Here is a 23,779-nt window from a genome sequence, read left to right as displayed (position 1 = left end):
GATTGTTCCCTTCCTCTGCATGTGCCTGTGAGTTGTAAGGCTCCAGCTGAACCTTGCTTTCAAAGAATAGGACTGTCTGGTGGGTTTATTCTTCAGGTCACTACATTTCATCTTCTACGCGTAGGGCTTTGGGTATCTGCTCTTCACTTGCCGCTTTTTCTGGCTACAGCTGTGGTGAAAGAGGCATGAGCCCATCTTGGGTTTCCAGTTGCTTGCTTATTAGCACGTCTTGGTGTGGATGGTGGACAATGCCAAATGCAGGCATTTGGATTTGCACATGTGTGGGATGCTTGGCTTTCTTTGCTGAGCCCCGGAGTGTTGTCTAGTGTATTGGAGGTGGGGAGAACCTGGCTGCTGTGTCTGCCAAGCTCTATTTTTAATGTGCACTGTGGTTCAGCTCATCCAAGCCAGGCTGCGTTGCATGTCTGTCAGCTGCCTGTGCAGCTGCACTCCCCGGGGATGGCTCAGAGGTGCTGTAGGGAACAGGGTGAGCTCTGCTGGGAGGAAGACAGCAGTTCTTCCCTGATGGTGGCAGTGGGCTGAAACACAAGCGGGGAGGGTATGACATGACAACGAATGAGGGGATGAGAGATGTGATGAGATGTTCTCCTGACAGATGTGGTGTGGGGATAGGGAGGCCTAAGGTAAGAGCCCCAGTGACTTTGGGAGGTAGGGCAAAATGCAGCTCAAAGAGTGAGTCTGGTGAAGTTCAGCTGCCCCATCTTTACAGTCTGTGCCTCATCTTTACAGACTGCATCTAGCACTATGAGCTGAAGCCGATCAAGACACAGAAGAGAAAAGAGGTGGAAAAAGCAATCTGCCTGCAGGTGAGGGGTGTGGACCCTCATTGTCTTGAATGTGTCCTATGGACCTTCCTACTTGGCAACTGTGGGTGTTTTGCTTGGAGATGCTGAAGGGATAATGGAAAGGCTTTTGCAATTCATGGGGTTTGAGAGCAGAGCTCTCAGGCTTAGGAAGGTGTTAATGGCTGTTTCTTCCTGGAGAAAGCTCAATTTGCCACTGCTCTCTGCAACCTGTGTCCATGTACAGGAGGGAGTTAGGCTGGGAATGGCTAATGTGTGCTGTCGCCTCTAGGGACAGTGTTCCTGGATAGAGCCCAAGAACACTGGGGTGTTAGAGGTGAACCAGGGGTCTGCTAGGTGCTATTTTGAGGTCGTCTTTTCTCCAGGTTGATGATGAGCTGTTGAGAGAGGAGCCACAGATACTGAATGTGGCAGTGGACCAAGAAGATGAGAAACCACACAAGGCAAAGAAGGCAGTAAGGTCAGGAAAAGAGCCCAGTATTTCAGACACCGTGGGTAGGAATGCATAGCTAGTGAACTAGTAATTGAGCAAGGCTGTGGGTAGACTTGGGGCTGGCTCACCTGGAACTGACTGTTTTGGGCTAAGTCTCTGCTGGTGTTCCCCACTCAGACCCCTGTACTCTAGCTCTGGTTAAGGCCTCTCTCACCTGCTTCTGACACTGCAGCTAGCAAAGTTGCTGTAGCTGTGAGTAACCTGAGTTGGGAATGAAGAAAACTTATTTTTTAAAGAAACCTTCTGGGGAGGAGGTGAGACCTAGAGAGAAAGAGGTGAGCTGTCAGCTTGTATATTCAAACTTTCCTTCCAGCTGGGTTAGAAACCCATCAATTTCTAATAATGCAATTCACAATCCCTGCCATGTGGTATCTTTGTCAGGGCCTCTTCCATGAGAAGCTGGCTTGCCTGTGTCAGAAGTAAGTGAGCCTGGAAAGCTATTCTGAATTACTTTTTGCCATAGCAAGCTGCTCCTGAGCAGCAGAGAGGGTATTACTGAGGGTGGCTACTGCCCCAACCCATACACTGCTGTGCAGGAGCAGTCCTGAGAAACGTTTGAAGGACAGGGTCTAACCTGGTCCCCATGTCTCATGGCCCTACTTGTGAATGAGGCCTTCAGTTCAGTAGTGTTGTCTGGAGGATCAGACATGTTCTTCTTATTCTTTCCTCGGAGTCTGGTCTGAAGCTCTGTGAGGTCTCTCTGCTGCCTCTGCTTACAGGAGGCACTCTTTGTGCTTGCTGGAGTAAAGGCTTTCCTGAAACAGCAGCAGCTGGCTACCACAGTTATTGCATTAACCTTTTGCAGACTAGCAGGATCTAGCTGCTAGTCCCCCTTCTTATGCTCAGGGTACAGGTTCTTGTATCTACTGTATTGTAGAAGTGTGTACTTTGCTTTTGGCTTCAGTCTAGCACAGCAGCTTCTGTATACCCAGCAGGTTTTAACAGTAAAACAAAACCAGGGTTTATTAATGCTTAAGGTAGAGAATTAAGAGCTAATAGTCCAAGATTTGAAAACAAAGTGCACAGTATGGGCTCCAGTAGCTCACTAGGTGTCATCAGGACCTTTTGAAGGTGGCAGCATTTAATACATCAAGTTAGTGTATACAACCAGCTAATATCTGCATGAAATCATGGTTTCCTGTGTAGTGTCTGACCCAATAGGGCCATATGCTACATCTTTAGGCTTGTAGCTTACACAGATGACTTTGCCAGTAACAAGGTACTCTCCCTAAATCTGTCTTTTGGGGGCAGACATGCTTTGTCATGCACATGAGCATGCATAAATGGACACACTTGCGTTACTGTTGGGCTAGAGATTCCAGTTCCAACACCCTTGCTCTGTCCCACATCATGGACAGATTTCCCCCTTGTCTCTTTGTACCAATTTGAGTAGCTGCTGCATGGCTGGGTACCTCAGTTTTGTTTTAACATCTCTCTCATGGGGAGATAGATGGAGTTATCCACTCAGCCTTGTTCTCCTTGCTTTGTCCTTAATTACTGCTTCTTGTGGGGAAGGTGTGATGGCTGGAGATGCACCAACAGTGGGTGGTCCCTGCCTCTAGCAGGGGTGGGTGGGTTGGGGGTGGTTGCTTATGCACACTCTAGGGAGTGCCTTCCCAAAAGCCAGTGACTGTCAGCCTCTGACCCCATGCAAACCTATAGACAGGACGTGGTCCTCTGAACTCCTCTGATATCTCTGAGTATGAGACATTGCAACATGTGTCTCATGGTCTGTTATACAAGAAATATGCTGTAACCTTTCTGATTTCACTCTGTTCATCTTGGCCCCCAACACAAGGCAGGCATAATCATAAAACAAATAGATGATTTAGTAAGAGATAAAAATCTCTTGCAATAAGAGCAACAATGTTTAGAAGTGGACAGATCACTGAAAAAAATTGTAACACTTCCCGTCCCCCCAAGGATGTGCATCTTCTTCCCTCTGGTCAGCCTTGGGTTGTGGGATTGCATGTGATCCCTTTCACTCTGACCTTTGAGGACCACCTTCTTCCTCAGACAGATCCAAAGCATCAGAGGAAAGACTTGCTAAAGGCCCTGAAATCACTGGGGCCAGAGAACTGGGTGCTGCTGATCTGTGCATCAAGACAGGGCCTGTGCCCCTGATGTGAAGGTATTATGCAAAACCAGTGAGGAGGAGCCTGCTTTTTTTTCCCTACCCAGACTATGCAGACCACTATGGAATGTGCAGTAGACTGGATTTGAAGTGCAGTGGGGTCAGTAACTGGATTTGAAGGTAAAGCGTTGTGCCAGTAGCTGGACAACTCCTGCAAGATGATAGTGTTGAGTGGACAGATGGTCCTGACTTCCCTTCTGTGACCTGTCAGGCAAAGCAAGTAAAGGACCTCTTTTGCTGTGGGGCCAGGGCAGGTGCCAGAGGGCTGTCAAACACAAAGGAAAGGCTCTGCTGGGAGGAGGGGCGGTGTGTATGTGGACGGTTGTGTTTTGTGGTTTTTTGTTTTGTTGTTTGTTTAGTTTTGGTTTGGTTGTTTTCTTGTGGTGGGATGTTTTTGGGTTTTGTTGTTGTTAGCCATGGGAATGGGAGGAAATCTCCAGGTGCAAAGGCAGAAATGCACACCCACTCAGCCTCAAGGTCTGTGAAACTGCCTGAATGTGAAAGCACTGCCTGTTCTCTGCCAGCATTCTGGGTCTGATGGCTAGGGACCTGGCCTCAGGCCCAGTAGTCAGGGTGTTCCTCCTAGATGCCTTTCTTGGATGGTTGTAGGGTGTGTGAATAGTACTAGGTTTGTGAAGGACTAAGTTTGGATTCTGTGCCCAGGCCCATGGCTGGGGGAAGCATGATGCCATTGGTTCCAGTGGCAGGAGCAGCAGGAGGTGGAAAGACAGGTTGGAGAGAAACTAACAGTTCTCCTTAGTTTCTCCTTTTCCTAATCTCTAAGAGAATCCAGCCTTCTCTGTACTCCAGGTTCCCCAAGTTGGGGCTGTTGCACTGAGCCCCTCATCTGACTAGAGGAGACTGGCTCTTTGTCATGCTCTTTCCACCCTTCCTGCCATGGTATCCTCTCATGGGCTCTCTGCTTTGTTCAGAGACCTGGCAGTGACTGATCCAAAAACAAGTGGGATGTTCTTACCAGCAGGTTGGCATCAGTGCCCTGGTCAAGGTGTCAGATGGCTACAGCCGAGGCCACATAGCGCAAGCTGTGTGCATTGGTGCTGATAGTGTCATATCCTGCAGCTGGCCAAGAAGCATGTGGAAATATGTGAGCTTCTGCAGCTGCTGAGCAAGGTGGGTCCCATCTACAGGGAGGGGAGCCTGGTGGAGTCTGCAGGTAATTCAGCCTGGCCTCTCTGCCTTCTCCTGCTTGACTGTTCCTCTCCCGTTGGTTTCAGCCTGATTGTCCCATTTCCTTTGTGCTTTGGACAAATGGCCAGCCCTTCCTCCTGCCCTAAGCCCGTTTCTGTCTTCTGTGCTGTGACCCTCCTTTGCAGCCTTTCTTACCCCCTGCATACTTGCTCTCTCTGCAGGACTGGTAGATGAAGATAGCCCTGGGTAAATGTGGCTCCTTGGCAGGTCCTGCAGCAAATGAAGGGGTGAGGTGGGCCCTGAGCCCCTTCTGAGGATCAGCAGATCCTTCTGGCCAGTGTGCTCTAGATGTGCCCTCCTCTCCCACCTGTGCCTGGGCATTCACTTCGTTAAGCTTGAATGTGGATTCCAAAAGTGGGGCTGGAGATATGGCCACTGCATCCTTCTGGAGAACAAGTGTGCCTGTGACCCCAGTGCTGCACCGGTGAGATGCCGCAAAGTGCTCGTGGGCATAGAGTATCTGTGCAGTGGGAACGGGGAATGTGTCTGACAGCTCTTGAAGGCAGCCAGCAGACCTGGTTCATGGACTCTTTTGGGTCCCATAATCCTTTTCTCTGCACTGGAAACAAGCCACCAAAAGGAACACAAGCAAAGCCTAGCTCTCTGTCTGATCAGCACCTGCAGCCATACCAGAAAGAACTCCATCACAGTTTGGAACCAAGTTGACAGGGTAAAGAATAAATGGGCTCAGATTTAAAACAAACAAACAAAAAAAACCCCCTCCCTCCCAAAGAAAAAAGCAACAATAACAACTCCTCCCCCCCCAAAACACAGCCCCCAAACCAAAGAGAAAAAACACCCAAAAAACCTTCTAGTCACATATATATTTAATATTAACAAGTGACACAACTTGCCTGTTTTGCAGGGTAGATGGTGTAGTCCAGGAGATAAGTAAGGTGGGCCAATGTGATGGCTTCTAACGAAACCTCACTGTCCAGTGGGACAGCATGGTCCAGGAGAAAGTCAGTGGGTCAGTGTAGCAGGTCCAGGTAGAGGTATGTGGTCTGGGTGCACGGCCATCCCCATTAGCCCTCAGGCACTGTTGCACGTCTCTGCTGCGTCACTCCAGTGACCCCAGACACTCTCGGTTATAGGACTGGGTAGAGAATACTGGCTGAAATTCCCACAGCAGCTAATGAGTTCCTGTTGTCATTGCTGGCACTCACAGCCTGCCCAGCTGGAAGGGTCTCATGTTGGCAGGGACACAGCGATTAACAGGTTAGTTACAGGAGAGTAATTTGAGGGTAAACAAAGTTTAACAGGTCCCAAACCTATGTCAAACTACCACAACATCCTAGCTAATGTCCTGTAGAGTGAGCTGTGATAACTGGGGCAGGGCAGGGGGCTTCAGCATCTTCCACCCCTCCAAATGTGACCCACTATGGCTGGAGGGGTGGATGGCATAGCTGGGCATACCCACCTCAGAAGCCTGAAGACACTTGTTAACTCTTGAGGTTTGCATGGGAGACTGTCTTCCTTATTGCCAGGAAACTTGGTTTATGTCAGACAAGCTGCTTTTCCCAAGGCTTGCCTACATGCCCTCCTTTATTCTGCTCAGCCATGTCTAGGCAGCCAGGCTTGCTGCCCTAGTGAAGATGCTGGATTCCTAAGAGCAGTGTAGGGGGCTTGTGAGGGTGTGTGTTTTGTTTTGGGTTGGGTTTTTTGTCCGTGTGGGGAAGGCCTCTGTACTCAGTCCCTTATGACTTCCGACACCACTTCTGCAGCAGGCCTTTCCCTAGCTACCCCCCAGTGTGATTGCCCCTACCTTGCTCTGTTTGTTTCCAAGTGGAGAGCAGAGATGTTGCAGAGCAAACAAGAAAGCACATAGAGAATGTTTCAAGGCTGCCTCCTACCCCTCTCCTGTGCCTAATCTGTGCTGGTGGTTGCAGCCAGCAGCTGAAAATAAGCTCTTGGAAGGAGGGGAGGTGGTGAAGGGGAGCTGCCAAGCAGGACTATTTATACTGGGTGAGTCAGGCCTGTGCCTGAATCCAGCCAGACGCTGGGGAGCTGGAACCCAGGAGCAACCTGCAAAGGACGTAGCCTTGGATAAGAGGCTCTTGCCTGCAGCAGCTTGTTTACTGTAGGGTTCAGACTTGTCCTGTTTGTTCCCTGTGATGGACAGCACCTTTCCCTTCAGCTCTGCCACACAACGCTTGCTGCAGCTGGATGAGGAGCAGCTGGATCAGTGGAAGTACTCTCGGCGTATAAGGCCCCAGTACCACCACAGTGAGCACAGCCTGAGCCCAGTTGGCCAGGGATGCCAGAACAGCCGCTTGGAGCCACTGGAGTGCCGGGATCTGCTGGTCCAGAATGCGCTCTTCACTGGGGACCTGGAGATGGTGCAGAAGTACTTCACCAAGAGCGCAGCCATCAATCTCATCATTGAGACCAAGGGTGATGAGCTGCGCTGGACTAGCAGGAAATTTGGTGGGTGTGCAGGGCTGGGACATGTGGGGGATGGGAAGTGCCCAGGATGGGGACTAGAGAAAGAGCACAGATGCCTGAGAAAAGTGTTGAGAGGAATGGAGACAGGGTGGTGGAAGATGGACTTGGGAAGAAAAGTGGCGGAGAGAGGGTGGTGGAAGAGGGACTTGGGAAGAAAAGCTTTTGGATGAGGAAGGATGATTCTAGGGCTGTAGAACAAATGGTAGCAGGCTTGTTGAAGTTGGCCAGAGGCAGGTCTACTGGGAAATGATGAGAACAGGGCCCTTGGAAGGGCTGCTGGAAAGGAACTGTCCTGCTAGAGATTGCTGGGATAGATGTGAAATATGTGGGAGGTGGAGAGAGTGCTTGGGTGAGAAGGCATTAGGTGGTATAAGGATGCTTTTCCTGCCTTATGTCTTAAGTTGGGTCTGTCACTTCAGTTCATTAGAAACTGGAGGCTGTGACATGCTTTGGGAAGAGCAGAGAGGTCTTAGTGGTGCCCTTCAGGCAGAGCTTAGCTGATATCCTGAGGAAGAGGCATGGCTGTGCTTCAGCCTTGTAGGCAGCTGCTTGGGGACCAAGCCAGAATTGCTCTCTATCTACCTATTCCTGCTGCTGTGGTGAAATCCAGGTGTGAAGGAGAGCCATTGCGATCCCTGCTCCAACCACTGACTTTAAAAAAAGCTGCATTGGGGTTGATGTGGGAGGGTTAACAGTGATCAGCTGGAGGGAGGCTTTGCTCCAGAAAAAAAGCATTTGCTGTTTTGCTTGCTTTCACATGTGGGCTTTGCACCCTGCAAGCTGTTCTATTCTGTGGGACGGATTGGGCAAGGGGAGCAGAAATCTAGTCTGCCAGAGAGATGGTGGAAGCGAGCTTGTCCTGAGTGACAGGAGGTAGAAGCTGGTCATCCTTGGTGTTTCCTCCCATCTGTACACCTCACTGTACCTTGCCTAGATACATCTTGTGGCTACCACACATGCTTCCATGCTCTCTGGTCCCTTTTGCTTACCTTCTCATCAATGTCATCTATGAGCTTTTCAGTAAGCAGCATAGCTGATGTGTTTAAGGGAGAGAGATGTTTAGCAACCTGGAAGTGCACATGTCCTTGCTGCTCTCTGTTAGTAGTGTGGTGCAGGCGGACTCCCAGAACTTAAGATGGGGAGTGTCAGGTGTGGAGGGGCCGTAATTGCACCACACTCTTCCACAGAAGGTTGGTGGCAAAAGCCCCAGTGTTCCAGAATGGAAGAGCTGTTGATGAAGGCCACTTTCCCAGAGGTGTGGGTTCTTTTCAAGTGTCCTGGCACAAAGCTATGGAGCACACTGATAAAGCTTGACCATGACTGAGTGTTTTGTGGGGATTCACACTAGCAAGAGACAAACAGATAGGGTGGGCTTGCAGATGCAAGTGCTGCTACTTGTGGGTGGTGAAGATTATTTACTGAGTTCCAAGACTTGTACAACCCAGGTTTTGAATTGCTACAGTCTACTTAGGAATAAAAACACAAAAGGTATTACCCTTTGTGTAACGGAGACCGCTTGTCAGAAAGATATTAATTGCACATTTTAAATCCTGTCTTATGCTGGGCTGACAGGCACTTGAACAGCAAGTCAGTCTGCTTGTAAAGATTTGTGCCGCAAAGAAAACGGAACAGCTGATGTAAAACACCTTCACACAGAGATTGCTCTTATCCAAAGTTTCACGATGTGAAAAACCCAACCACACAAGATCATTCATCAAGCACAGACCAAAAATGTTCTGCCAAATTTATCAGATAAGGGTATAGAACAAAAACCAAAGCAAATCTTCATGCTACCCAAGGCTTTGGTTATGCATCTCACTGGCCTGCAGGGACAGTTTCTTAAAACTTACCCAGCTGGTGACCTTAAAAGTAGATTCTAGTGACCTGGTCTTGCCCAAGTCATCTGTATTGATATTTTTAAGAAGCCCAGAGGAAGTGTAAATTGTATGGTGTTACTGACACTAACGCACACAGCCCTTTGCCTCCCTGGTGATGCTTTTGTGATTGGGAACCTCAGGCACTCATAGGATACCTGCTTATATCTTTGGGGAAATAGAGGATTCCATCAGGTGAGAAAGTCTGCCAGGTGCTTCCCTCTTTTTACCCTTTCATGCACTACATCGTAACTAGACAAGGTGGTGAAGTCTGCACAGGCAGAGGATGCTGGAGACTGTCAGTATAGAACTTGGTCATTTATTTTCATTACTGAGAAGGGTATAGTTCCCCATCTTACACTCTTCTCTGGTCCCCCAGGTAATTGTTGCTTGGTGGTCTATTGGGGTCACTTAACTTGTTTTTAGCTGCATGATCTGAATAGTTCCATGACACAAAATTAAACTAAATACTACTAGTCTTCCATGCAGTTTGATGTGTTCTTTAGAATATATGGTGTTGTGGTTTAACCCCAGCCAGCAACTGAGCACCACACAGCCACTCGCTCACTCCCCCCACAATAGGATGGGGGAGAGAATCAGAAGAGTAAAAGTGAGAAAACTCGTGGGTTGAAATAAAGACAGTTTAATAGGGAAAGCAAAAGCCGTGCACGCAAGCAAAGTAAGGAATTCATTCACTCCTTCCCATGGGCAGGCAGGCGTTCAGCCATCTCCAGGAAAGCAGGGCTCCATGACGCGTAATGGTTACTTGGGAAGACAAACACCATCGCTCCAAATGTCTCCCCTTCCTTCTTCTTTCCCAGCTTTATATACTGAGCATGATGTCATATGGTGTGGAATAGCTCTTTGGTCAGTTTGGATCAACTATCTTGGCTGTGTCCCCTCCCAACTTCTTGTGCACCTGGCAGAGCATGGGAAGCTGAAAAGTCCTTGACTAATGCAGCAACAACCAAAACATCTCTGTATTATCAACACTGTTTTCAGCACAAATCCAAAACATAGCCCCATACCAGCCACTATAAAGAAAATTAACTCTATCTCAGCTGAAAGCAGGACATATGATCTGAACGAAATGCACACAATGCTGACAAACTGTGAGCAAAGTGCACTGTTCTGTAACCAAAGTAGGGGTAGGGTGGGTTTATACAACTAAGTGAGGACAGGGGAAAATGCCATCTCGGGTGAAAGGACAGCAATGAGGAACCCCAAGTGAAGGGACTGTCCCAGGATGGGAAAGAGAGTACTAAGACCATGCAGGAGTTCTTTGCAAGACTGAATTTCAAGGAAAAGTAGGAAGGGGTGTAAAGGATAATTACCTTCTCTGTTTTTACTTTACTTGTAATGCACTGATTCCCATCCTTGTGCCTGTTTCTACCTGTCCTTTGGCTTTAAGCTTTGATTAAAAAGAACTTCCCTGTGGCTTGTTTAAAAACCTGTTTAGTGCCAAGGGCTTGGGTGGAACTAGCAAATGGAGGTGCAGTGCTGGAGATGTGCAAGGAGCCAAGGGCTGGACAAAGGTGTGCTGGTGGTGTATGGAGGCAGCTGGGTTGTGCTGTTGTGGTCTGGGCAGCAGCTGGGTGACAGCAGGCTTGTTGGGCATGAGACTACTTCTCTCTCTGTTTTCTTAGCGATGTCCTGTCTCCATTTCTACCCTTCAGGCTACTCTGCTACCCTGCCCTGCCTAGGGGCTTTCCCTTCACAGCCAGTGGCTGCAGAGATACTGGTGGCTGCAGAGATACTGCTGCCTGCGAGGAGTGTCCTTACCAGCTTCTTGGCCCAAACGTTTGGTCACAAGGTTTCCCAGAATAGAACAGCTGAGACCTGAGCTGTACCCAGCCTGGGCCAAGCAGTGATGTGACATGTCCTCCCTCCCTGTGGAGCACCCCAGGGCAGACAGGCAGCCTGTCAGCTGGAGCACAGGACACTGGTGGGGCTCTACCCACAGGCTCAGAGCCTGGCTGGTGAGGCAGCAGCAGGTCCTGCCCTGGCTTCTGCGGAGGGTCTGGGTACTGCATCATGGGTAGTATCACAGGCAGAGGAGACAAGAGTCAGGAGCCCATTTGCACGCGGAAGGTGGATGGCCCTGCCCAGGTCTACTGGCAGGCCCTGCTGGCTGGGGATCAGGGGACTGTGGCTGAGATCCTCAGCGACCCTCAGAACAACTTGAGTCCCAATGCTGTGTTTGACACCAGTGACCTGGAAGAGTGGAAAAACTACCGCTTCAACTTCCGCCGGCTGAGTATGCAAGGGATCAGCGGGCAGGCAGTGTGGCCCAGCTGAATTGGGGCTCAGAGCCTTTTGCTTATGCTGCAGGGCATTACTATTGCTGGGATTGTGTGTTATGGGTGCCGTTTGGGTTACGGAGGAGTTGGGGTGGGAGTGAGAGTGCTGGGATGCGGTTGGGTTCCCCTGTGCTGCTTGTGGGGAGAGTATGATTATGCCTGGGAGCGTGAGGGGCATCCAGGGTACCTGGCCCTTCTAGCAGGGGTTTGTGCAAGTGCTTGGAAACTGCCTGGGTTCCCCCATGGGGCAAAGGAGATTCAAGCTCCAGGTTGTGCTCCCTCTGTCTGCCCGGTTCTGTCTGCCTGGCTCTGCGTGCAGTCTGTGCTGGGCTGCTGGTTCTCTCTGTGGGTTGTGCTGGGCAAGGAATTGTCACAGCCCTGCATTAGGTCCTCGAGATGGTTCAGTTTGAACCTGGCTCTGGGAAACACAGTTGACTGCATGCTGCTTCTGTGAGAAAGAGGTGAGAGGTATGTAGTGTTGAACATGTCATGCAGTCTGGGATGTCATCCTCCAGCCCAGCTTGGAAGGGCAGCAAGAAGCATGATTTAAGGAGCCCTTTTCCTCTAACAGCTGCAGGCTGTTTGCCAGCAGACCGCACCAGCTCAGCAATGGTTCCAGCTGGGTCAGTATCTTTGAGAGTTGGCAGGTTTCAGCCGTTGCTCTCTCCTAGGCCCTACATGTCCATAGCTGCTGAAGCTTGCTTGTCTGTGCCATGCTCAGGGCTTGCCTGAATCTCCTATGTGCATGGCAGCCAGCTCCAGCACATCTTTGTTTTACTGTGGTGCTTCATGCATGGTGCTCTTCCCAGCCACCTTGCTGCTTTCAGCTCTGCCTGTGTCCCTAGGCCCTTCATCTGCTGTACTCCTGTCAACAGAAACCCTGTGCTGCATGACCGAGCTGCAGGTGAAAAGCACACTTTCTGGTAACAGCCTCTGCCCCAAGGCTCCTGCTCCTTTGAGCTCCCTGTCAGCATGGCTGTGGAGTCTGAGAGTCATCTCCAGATCTTCGCCTTTGGCAGGGCAGGCCAGTCCAAAGGCAGGGACCTTGCAGAGCAGGGACTGGCAGGAAGAGGCAGTCCCTTGAGGGGAAACCTGAGTCTCTCAAGAGGGGATGTACATCAGGTACCCTGGGGCAAAGGGCAGGTCTGGGCCCAGTGCTTTTGTGCACTGTGGCTGGACGTGGCTTCCTGACCTCTTTTTCCCTGCAGGACTGTGGTCTCTGAGCTATGAGCAGGAGCTCACCACGCCGCTGCACATCACAGCCAGCCGGGGCTACACAGACTGCCTGCGGCTCCTGCTGCTCAGGGGTGCTGCTGTCAACTTTGCACCAGGGGGTAAGACTGCCCTGCATGAGGCTTGTGCAGCAGCCAGTACAGACTGCGTGTGCCTGCTGCTCAGCTTTGGTGCTGACCCTGAGGCTGTCTCTGAGGATGGCTACAAGCCCCTGCATCTCTGCAAGAGGCCAGACTCCATCAAGTGAGTTCTACCCAGGTGGCACAGTAGGCCTCCCTCCCCTTTGAGCCTCATCCTGTGTAGAAGGGGTCCCTACTCATCCCTGCAGGTGGGCTGGTGGTTGCAGAAATGGCTGCTGAATGGGGTGGCATTACTGCATGTTCCTGGACCAGAATCGCCTCTGAAGTCCAACAGATGACTGCAAGCTCAGTCCTCAGCTGATGCAGCTGAGCTTGGTGCTGCTGTATTGCTACCCACCAGCAATGCAGAGCCGATGGTTCACACTGCGAAGCTCAGGGCGTGCGCTATGCAGGCAGACCTCTCTGGGTGTGTGGGAGCAGACTCTGGGTGTGTGGGAGCAGACTCTGGGTGTGACGACACTTACTAAAGGTGTGTGGAGAATTAGCTAGACCTAGGATGACCGTATCTCTGCTCACCAGTCATCCTGGCTTAAAACCACTACTCCAGGGCAGGAGGAGCAGGAATCTTTGGACTCTTGGGAAAAGTGAAAGCTGTGGGACGGTACAGACGTGGGAGGTGGGGGAGTGGGAGGTAGGATAGGAGTTGGAGAGGAGAGCCTGTCACTGAGTCATCTTGGCCCACATAGGTGCATCCAGCAGCTGCTGCAGCATCGTGCCAGTGTGAACAGTCGGACAGAGGAGGAAAATGACACAGCACTGCATGTAGCAGCACGGCATGGCCTAACAGACCATGTCCAGCTGCTTCTGCGCTATGGGGCAGAGCTGGAGGCAAAGAATGAGGAGGGGCAGACACCACTGAATGCTGCCTGTGCTCAGCCCCATCCACCCCAGGACATGGACCGCTACTACCGGGTCTGCCAGCTGCTGGTGGAGAGTGGTGCTAGCGTCAATGCTGCAGATAGAGACCGCCAGCACCCACTTCACCTGGCCTGCAAGAACGCCAATGCTCAAGTAGCAGAGTTGCTGCTGGCCCGAGGTGCAAACGTCAACGTCATGAACTACAGCGGCAACACGGCACTGCACAATATCCTGCAAGCAACTGCCTACAAGCTAGAGCACCACCCAGAGCTTGTGGTGCGAGCCCTGCTCAACTACGGTGCCATCCGCATCTGGCCTGGCTCCCTCCTCAAGGTGCGGGCCTCACAGCTGTGCTGGGAGCATGGTGGGAAGGGAATGCTGTGAACATCAGGGCCCCAGCAAGGATATTTCTGTCACAGCAGGGCTTGTTCTGTGCCAGCCTGCTTGCCATCCTGCCTATCTCTTCCCAGGGGCTAGGGGAGGGGGAATTGGCATTGCTGGTAAGGGATTCCCTGAAGTTTTCGCCTGGGGTATGTTCTCCGATAGGACTCTCCTGCTTCTGTCTGCTAAGCTGTGTGGACAGTACTTACCCAGCTTCCATAATCACTTGCCCAGGGAAGTGTTGGCCCATTTCCTCTTTGGGGCATACCCTCCAGCTCATGCTGTCTCTGCAAGACACCAGCAAACAAAGTGTTAATTTCCTGTCTTAATTCCTGAGCAGTGCAATAATTACCCAGCCCAGAGATCAGCAGATTGCTCTCCCCTTTGGGAAAATACAGGAAAATCAACAATTAACACTAATTAATCTCCTATTAACGCCAGATAATGAGGATCACTCGTACAGCCGGAATAGACTCTGACAGCTACTGCTGGCCTGGGCCATAGGGAGTGGGAGCCAAGAGCTGGGGGGGGGGTGGCGGACTATACCTCTGTGCAGCTATGCATGGGTAGGGTGTGCTCCAAAGGCCACACTAGTGGTGTAAGATACACAGGACCAGTGTGTCGCCTGCACCTACATGTGGTGTTAAAACATGGGCATGGTACGTACCAGAGATGTGTCGCGCAAAATACGTGTGATGTCTTCCTGGGGCTCTGTGTAGCAGCTAATATGGGCACAGTACTACTTAGGACACCCATTGCACACAGCACAGATACTGGATGTCTCTGCAGCCCCATGCCGAACAGGCATGATACATCCCTGAGACCCCTGTGTAGCCCTCAACAGAGGCATGGTATGTCTTAGTCTTGCTGCACATAAAATTGGTGTCAGTCCTTGCCTCAGAATGGTTCATGCTCTAACTAGAAAAATGTGAGGAAAGGAACCTGGCATAAAGCAGAGTGTTGGCTGCTTACAAGCCACTTGCAGCAGTGAGGCAAATGAAGGAGATCTGCATCCCAGCCATGTATGTTTGATCTCCTTGGACAGCATGAGGGAAGGACGTTAGTTCAGGCCCTAGATTTACCAAGGCTGTTTTTGAGCATGTACAGTTTTTTAGAGGTGAAGGTGGGGCTTGCAGAACCTTGCCCAAAGGCTGTGTTCATCTGCGCTCTTCCTGGCGCAGGTGCTGCAGTACTGCCATACCTGCCCACGTGTCATCGAGGCCCTGATGAACAGCTATGATCACGTGCGTGTGTCCAAGGACTGGGTGGAAGCGGTTCCAGCGGAGGTTGTACAGGTGAGGGAATGCGTGCCACTGGCTGGAGAACATGCAGCTGGGCTACTGCGGCAGGGTGCCAGAGGAGGCTTGGAGCTGAAGGACAGGGCAGGGCTGGAGCTGTGTGGAGATTTGCAGGGCACAGGGGTGGTGTTGTTGGGGGATAGGGAGGATGCACCATTGTGAATAAGGTAAAGGTATGTCTGGTTCTACCTCTGCTCCCAGGGTGATATCTTCAGCTTTATCTTCCTCTGGTCCTCTCTTCTCTCTCTGTAGAAATACCCATGTTTCTACCAGTCACTTTTCTCCCTGGAGCAAAGACCTCGGTCCTTGCAGCACCTGGCTCGCTGCACACTCAGGACCTTCCTGGAGGGCCGGTTGCTTCTGGTCCTGTCTCAGCTGCACCTGCCAAGTGCCTTGCACCGTTTCCTGCTGCTCAGCTTCGAGGATGTCCTCTACTAAGGGCTGCAGTTCCAGTCCTACTGTGCCTTTCTGTGCAGATGTTCCAACCTTGCCAGTGCAGTCTGTGCCTTCCCAGCTAACCCCTTCCCCTTGCACACCTCCTGCCAGGCCACATCAGCCCGCCCGTGTCAAACCTATCGCTGTGTCCCTGTCCCAGCTAGCCTTGTGCTCTGCCTCATGCACCTATTTTGGAGCGTCCTGTTTACCCATACTAATCAGGACAGTCTCTAGACTCAGTCAAAAAAGCAAGAGATGGGGATTAGGGCATTTTGTGGGACAAGGAGCAAATATACTGCATTAATCACAGTTTTGGTTGCAGGATATCAGTCTCCCTATCCCAAATCTACAAACTCTAACCTGAATCAGGCAGCTCTGGTGCCCTGGGCATTTGTTGGGATCCTGTCTTCAGTCAAGTTGTTTACAGTTTGTGCCCAAAGGTGTTTGGAATAAACCCTAGTCTTTCTCTATGCCTACCAGAGTACAATTTCTGCCTTGCCTTGAAGACTGCCCTGGCAGAGCTCATCCATGTGACATGCCATGCACAGTGGCACGTGCACTCTCAGACCTATGCATCCATCCATTTCTCAGAGGACACAGGGGAATGTGTGGTAGGTGTGGGGCTGAGGCCTCCCAGACAAACACTTTCCGTGCAGCTACAATGTCTGAGGTTGCCTGGCTTTGCAGCTTGGGGCAGGACAGCAGTGCTTGTGCCAGCACTGAGGACTTTGATGTGGGGCGAGGAGGAAGCATGCCCTGAGAATGCTGGTCCCCTGGGTACAGAGCAGCCGGCCCCTACGACAGCCCAGCTAGCATCTACCAGAGCACGGTACAGGTCCGCCCGCGGCTGCCTGGGCTGCACCGCCCTCTAGGCAAGGTAAAGGGTAACATTTGTTTCTGCGATTTAAAGACACAGTTGTAAAGAAGTCAAAGCACTAACCATCCTTTAAAGATTTGCTGTAAGCTAACCCCACTCCTGCTTCTGACTCAAGCAGTGCCTGAACTGCTGCTGGCTGGCAGAAGGTACACTAGGGCAGCACTGCAGTTTGCTCCTCTTGGTGCACTGGTCTTTCAAGGCCTCTGTTAATGTCCACATGGGCGCCAGGACACTGGAACACACAGATCTGAAGGCTAAGGAGACCTATCACCACCTTACACAACTAGACCATGCTGCTCTGAAGTAGCAAGCTTGAAATAACTATGTGAGGTTCATCGTGCCCTTCCTAATGCACTCATACCAGTAATGCACCACAGCATAAATGCTGATAGGATACAATAGGAATGTGTTCACGTATTACAGGCTTACAAAAGGTGTCGGGAAACCAGTTGTGGCAGCCTGTGTGTGCCGGTACTACTATTGCAGTGTAGAGATGGTATAACTCAAAAAGGTTTAACAATGTGCTTTATGACACCCATGGGCAGAGAGGTGAGGTGTTGGCTCGAGGTGATGTACCAAGACTATCTGCAAAACAGGCATGAAGGGAGCAGGAAAGTCAAAGCTTTTAAAATACCTGGATAATGGCTCCCACTCTTACCAGGCATCAGTAGTGCGTTTCCCTTGAACCAGAGCAGGAACCCAGCCTGAAGTCACCACCTTCCTGCTGGCTGTGCTCACATGTCTGTTCAGGGTGATCTGTTTATTTTAGGAGCAGGTCCTGTAGTCTTAGTCCCAAATTCTAGTCACCACTTCATAGTGTTCATTTTTAGCCAGATCATGTCTGTGACTGGGGGAGGAGCTGAAAAAGGAGGGTCTGTCCCTTTTGGTGACAGCACGGGCTGGAATTGCTTAGCCTGAATGGATATCTTTGGTATGAAGGCAGTCTGCAGAGCAGTACCTGTGGAGCTGGTTTACCAGTCCATTTTCTTTCCAGCACTGTCCATATGCCTGCAATAACGTATGTTCAGTAATGTGTACTCAGCCACTAAGATAATATCGCCTTAAGGACAGGGAAGGATTGAATTTAATGGTTTGCTTTATTTTGTAATTGTTTCTTGCAGCTGTTAGACCTAAAGCCGCACCTCAGGTCTTGCCGATTACTTTTGCTAGTTCTGAAGTCTGCTCTGCATTTGAGTCATGAGGGCAGCTCAGGTTGAAAGACGTGAACCTACAGTGTTTTGTTTCTGCAAACAAACACAGGAGCATACAGTACCACTACATACATGGGCAGGCCAACTCCTGGCACTGCCAATTGCTCGTTGGACAAAGGCATCTTGGCATAGACAGGCAGCTGTTGTAATGAAGGACCCATACTGGGACCGCAGGTGAATTTCCAGGGTTCCTTTCAGAGCTACCAGGTTTGCAGGCAGGGGATCCCAGCATAAGTGGGAGGGCTGAGGTCAGGCAGGTGGCCGAGAGGGGCAAGCCATCTCCCTGGGCACAAGTCTTCATAGACTAGATTTCATCTATGTTCCCACTGAAATTAAAAGGGCATGACTTCATTGCATGTAAGGATACCACTGAGTAACCATTTTCAAGCAATGTGAGGCTAATAGGAAAAGGGGAGTATCTTTTACAGATTGACTGATTTAACTGGGGAAAAAACCCAAACCAACCAAACAAAAAACCACCAGAAAAGCTTTTGGGCACTCCAGCCCTTTTTCAGAACTGAAACAATCAGAAAAGTTCAAGCTAAGTGCAGGCTGAGACCAAATGCTCTGAGTTTAACTCAGTTATGCTAATTGATTAGCAATTGATTTTTCAAAACATTTACAAGAACAGAATTTAAAAGGTTTGATGTTCCAGAGCACATTTTGACAATATAACAAGCTGTGCTACTTAGGTTTCTAAAGGGGAAATTTCTAATGCAGCATTGAAGGTACTTGCTGGGACGGGAGTTATGCCAGGGAAATTTAGCTGTCCTGAGTGTGAGGGCTATGATCTCAACCGAGGACAGCAAGCATGTGACATTATTAGCACAGGGGCATGTCATTCTGATGTGTTTTTACCAACTGCCACAGGCACAGGCAGCTGCTGATTGCTACTGTGTCCCAGGTTCACCGGGAATGTCTCTTGGGCACACGCTGTTGTTCCTGCTTCAGCATCCACCTGGGTTTTTGGGCAGAGCTGTCAGAAAGAGACACCCTCATGACTGGCTGAAGTAATGCGAGTCCACTGCCATGTTCTCAGTGCGGCTGTCCAAGTGGGAGTGATGTGTTCGGGGGAAAAAAAGAATGCATCCCATTTCTAGACAGAAGTTTCCATCCTAGCTGCAGCCACTGGGTCTTACTCTGACCATCTCTGTGCAGTCCAAGCATTGCCTATTCCTAGCATCCCCTTCCTTTAACTGAAAGATCAACTCCATCAGTATCTCCCCATAGGCTTCCCAGCCTCGAATATCTGCTTGACTCTTACTTGATCTTTCCTGTTCCTCAGTAAAGTGCATGACATGCCGTAACGGATGGACTAGTAAACAATAATGGTACTTATAGAAGGGTACAAGGACAAAGCAAGTATAGAAAAGCCCTTCCCTAGGATGTCCATCCTCACCCCTGAGCTCTGTAAATTGCATTTCAGGTACTTTGGAGTCAAAAGGGCATGTTTGTATTTAGCAGTTGTAGAGAGATTTTTTTTTTTTCTTCCATAAATTTGACCAGTCACTTTTTGGACCCACGTATGTTTGAGCATTCTGATATCCTTGTGACAAGGATAACTTAATTGCAGATTGTGTTGATCATCTCCTTTTATTTGCCTTTATGCTGTCACCAGCTTGTTTCATTTGATGCCCTTTAACTCTTGTATTCTAAGAATATGTGGGCAACTATAGTCTGTTCCTCTTCATCATATTATTCAAAACTATATAGATCCCTGTCATTTCTCTCCTTACTCAGGCTGGAATTCTATTCAACTGCGTCATTCCCTGTGTGGAAGCTGTCACCCAACCCTTAACCACAAGCACAGGCTTTCCCTGTCCCTTTACTGATTCTAGTGCATCATTTTGAGATGAAGGGACTAGAACTGTGCACAACATTCAAAATGTGGTTGCACTACGATTGTGTAAGAGTTATTCTTAGCCGTGTGGATGTGCAATCTACACAAATGCCTCAGGAACCTTAGATTCATATTTGACATTACTTGATTATTTACACAGTCCAGGAGGACAACCTTGGCAGCAATGCCCTCCCATTCAGCTCGTTTTCTGTTCAGATGGCATATGTCACAACCTCTAAATGTTTTTCAGACTCATTACTGTCCAGGATTGGCGTCCCTGTTTTAAAATGAAGCTCACATTCTTCTTTTCTATATGTTGCAACTTAGACATAAAAAAATGGGTTTTTCATGAACCTGGTGTTTCAAGCAATCCAGATTAGGTTGTCTTGGGCAAGTGCCACCTGTTACTTTTACCATCCCAACAATTAATTTTTATCTACCCCAATAATTTTACCAGCAATTTTTTTTTATTTTCTCCCTGATTGCTAATAACATATAGCATTGAATAGAATACAATTAGGAATACATCTGTCAAATGGCTATATAGAATAAGTCTTCTCACTTACCCAATTCTTTTAAATCTGTTAATACTGATCACGCTGACTGTAGCATACAGCTAATTTTTCGTATTAGATTGTCACGCAGAACTAAGTCAAATGACTTACAGGAGTCTAAGCATGCCATATCTATCTAGTTAGCTCTATCAAACTTGCAGGCTTACAAACATTACATAAAATGATTTGAGAGTACCTCTTTCAAATGACATTAATTTGAATGACAGTAATTTGGGCTGTAGCTTTTACTAATTTACCCAGGACATCCTTTGCCTGCTTGTCCGTGATTGTTTGGGATGTATGTTGAACTAACAACTGCTCTGTAGTTTCTCAGATATCCATGTGAACACATTTAAATAGTGGGAAGACATTGGATTTTTTTTTTTCCCCCCAGTTATCTTAAGTTCCCCAGTGTGCCATGATTTGTTATAAAGAAAAAAATCAATAGTTCAGTGGACTCATTAGCCAATGAAATACTCTTGGATGTAAGTTATCCTCCTGCAGATTATAAAAATTGTTACTTAAACTGTTTCTCTTTAGCATCTTCCTTAATTACTGATGAAATAGGAAGTATTTCATTACCACTGTAAAATATGAATATTATCCATTTTTGTTTCAAAATCAGAGCAGAAATATTTATTGAGTTCTTGGTTTTCATTACGTAGAATGTATGTTTACACACAGAAACCTGGGGCAGGTGCCCAGCAACTGCAATTATTTGGATTCTCTGCTTCTGGGGCATCCTGCTCTGGGGTTGACATTTCAAAAAAATTGAGAAATTGGAGAGGGTTCAGAGAAGAGTGAGTTATGGATTGACAGTGATTCCTGACAGTGGGAATTTTGGAGAGGTGGTGGTTGGACACACCATGGTCGATCTTTGTAGTCCTGTGTGAAGTTGTAGGCGCCTGTTCTTCAGTCCCAGATTTACAGGGCAGAAAGGGTTGACAGCACCCTTCCACGAAGCACTGTGGGCACACGGGCTAAACACACCCTCAATCGCCATGCTGACATCCATTGCTGGTCCTCAACTGTGCCTTACCAAACTTTCCGAGCGGCAGGCTGCAGAGTTTATTCAGCATTACCAGTTCTTCTGACTGGCACTTAGAGGTAAAACTAGATCCAGTGGCTGGAAATTTAAGCTGGGCAAACACATATTAGAAATGAGACACATTTTAAATAGCAAGGATAATTAATCTACTAGTTAATTGCATCTTAGAATAGCTTATCATGGTGGATGTAGATTTCTCATCTCTGGCTTTTTTAAAAATCACCGGAAGGTCTGCCCTAGCCCAGACCAGAATTCATCCTGCATGATGCCCAAGTCCCAAAGAGATCAGACTGCTTAATTACAGATCTATGATCCATAGTCTTGTCACTCCTCCATATTGGTCTACCACTGGCCTCTGTCACCGCTGGGACTGTGTTTGGCCCCAGGGAAACGAAACAGTTTCACGTTTCCCTTAACAGCACTGCTCACTTCACTGATACTTAATTGATGTCTCTGACTTCCCCTTAGTTTCCTGCATTTTGTAACTACTGGTTTGTACTGGCTCTATCAGCTTCCTTGCTCTGAATTTGATGCCTGTGCTGGTTTCTGAAAAAAGACATTCTGAAATAGATGGTGATGGTAGTTTATAATTTTATTTAAATATTTGCTCTTATTCACTTTCTCTCACAAGCTTTAGCTTTGAGACCAGCCATTTGGAAGCACTGAGCATGTTTCACCCTGGGGAACTGGGCGGTGTTTGTGGATTGCCAAAGGACCTCAGGGCTGGATGTGACACAAAAAGGCAAACTCCCTCCTCTCACCAGTCCACCAGCACATGAGGACCTCACGGGGCTGCCCCATGACACTTAGAATCATAGAATCATAGAATCATTTAGGTTGGAAAAGACCTTTAAGATCATCAAGACCAACCGTTAACCTAGCACTGCCAAGTCCACCACTAAACCATGTCCCTAAGCACCTCATCCAAACGGCTTTTAAATACCTCCAGGGACGGTGACTCCACCACTTCCCTGGGCAGCCTGTTCCAATGCTTGATAACCCTTTCAGTGAAGTAACATTTCCTAATATCCAGTCTAAACCTCCCCTGGCGCAACTTGAGGCCATTTCCTCTCGTCCTATCACTTGTTACCTGGGAGAAGAGACCGACCCCCACCTCTCTACAACCTCCTTTCAGGTAGTTGTAGAGAGCAATAAGGTCTCCCCTGAGCTTCCTTTTCTCCAGGCTAAACAACCCCAGTTCCCTCAGCCGCACCTCATCAGCCTTGTGCTCCAGACCCTTCCCCAGCTCCGTTGCCCTTCTCTGGACACGCTCCAGCCCCTCAATGTCTCTCTTGTAGAGAGGGGCCCAAAACCGAACACAGTATTGGAGGTGGCGGCCTCACCAGTGCCAAGTACAGGGGGATGATCACTGCCCTAGTCCTGCTGGCCACACTATTTCTGATACAAGCCAGGATGCCATTGGCTTTCTTGGCCACCTGGGCACACTGCTGGCTCATATTTAGCCGGCTGCTGATGAATACCCCCAGATACTTTTTCACTGGGCAGCTTTCCAGCCACTCTTCCTCAAGCTGTAGCGTTGCATGGGTTTGTTGTGACCCAAGTGCAGGACCTGCACTGAGCCTTATTGAACTGCATACAAGTGACCTTGGCCCATCGATCCAGCCTGTCCAGGTCCCTCTGCAGACCCTTCCTACCCTCAAGCAGATCAACGCTCCTGCCCAGCTTGGTGTGGTCAACACTCAATCCCCTCGTCCAGATCATTGATAAAGATATTAAGCAGAACTGGCCCCAACACAGAGCCCTGGGGAACACCGCTTGTGACCGGCTGCCAACTGGAGTAAACTCCATTCACCACCACTCTCTGGGCCCGGCCATCCAGACAGTTTTTTACCCAGCGAAGAGTACGCCCATCCAAGCCGTGAGCAGCCAGTTTCTTCAGGAGAATGCTGTGGGAAATGGTGTCAAAGGTTTTACTGAAGTCCGGGTAAATAACATCCACAGCCTTTCCCTCATCCACTAAGCGGGTCACCTTCTCATAGAAGGAGACCAGGTTGGTCAAGCAGGACCTGCCTTTCCTGAACCCATGTTGGCTGGGCCTGGTCACCTGGTTGTCCTGAACGTGCTGCGTGATGGCACTCAAGATGATCTGCTCCATAACCTTCCCTGGCACCGAGGTCAGGCTGACAGGCCTGTAGTTCCCCGAATCCTCCTTCCGGCCCTTCTTGTAGATGGGTGTCACATCTGCTAACCTGCAGTCAACTGGGACCTCCCCGCTTAGCCAGGACTGCTGATAAAGGATTGAAAGTGGCTCGGTGAGCACTTCCATCAGCTCCCTCCGTACCCTTGGGTGGATCCCATCCGGCCCCATAGACTTGTGTGTGTTTAAGCGGTGTAGCAGTGATCCCACCTGAGGAGGCACTCAGATCAGATCTCTGACTCACAGCAGTAGGAGCCTCAGCATTTGCCCCAGGCTGCAACCCCACACAGCAACACAGCCCCTCTTTGAGCAGCCCCATGCAGAGCTCTGCTAGACTCACTCCAGTGGCTGATTTGGCCCTACAGCAGCTCTCCCAGTGCTGAGTGCTTCTGGTACTTCACCATTAGGAGCATGACTCCAAACGCTTCCTGCACTTTTCTTTCCATCCAGATGCTCTGCAGCAGATG

At 49.4% G+C, this 23,779-nt stretch overlaps 1 protein-coding gene across 1 annotated transcript; it reads left to right on the top strand.

Moving 5' to 3' along the window:
- Positions 1 to 6,774: 6,774 nt before the first annotated feature.
- ASB10 (ankyrin repeat and SOCS box containing 10) lies at positions 6,775 to 15,895 on the top strand. Its single transcript, XM_072851579.1, has 5 exons — positions 6,775 to 7,087; positions 12,488 to 12,755; positions 13,339 to 13,843; positions 15,073 to 15,186; positions 15,442 to 15,895. Exons 1-5 carry the CDS (start codon positions 6,775 to 6,777, stop codon positions 15,625 to 15,627), a joined length of 1,386 nt encoding a protein of 461 aa, XP_072707680.1. The 3' UTR covers positions 15,628 to 15,895.
- Positions 15,896 to 23,779: the final 7,884 nt, after the last annotated feature.

This window comes from Ciconia boyciana, chromosome 2, assembly GCF_034638445.1.
Source record: "Ciconia boyciana chromosome 2, ASM3463844v1, whole genome shotgun sequence".
In the NCBI taxonomy this organism is placed as follows: Eukaryota; Metazoa; Chordata; class Aves; order Ciconiiformes; family Ciconiidae; genus Ciconia; species Ciconia boyciana.
This window is presented reverse-complemented; position numbering and strand designations above follow the sequence as displayed.

Excerpts from the sequence above, each read along its gene's own strand:
- ASB10 (XM_072851579.1), top strand. The coding sequence starts at position 6,775 with ATGGACAGCACCTTTCCCTTCAGCTCTGCCACACAACGCTTGCTGCAG. Across the intron at positions 13,844-15,072 it reads GGCCTGGCTCCCTCCTCAAG|GTGCTGCAGTACTGCCATAC; the intron begins GTGCGGGCCTCA and ends TTCCTGGCGCAG. Across the intron at positions 15,187-15,441 it reads TTCCAGCGGAGGTTGTACAG|AAATACCCATGTTTCTACCA; the intron begins GTGAGGGAATGC and ends CTCTCTCTGTAG.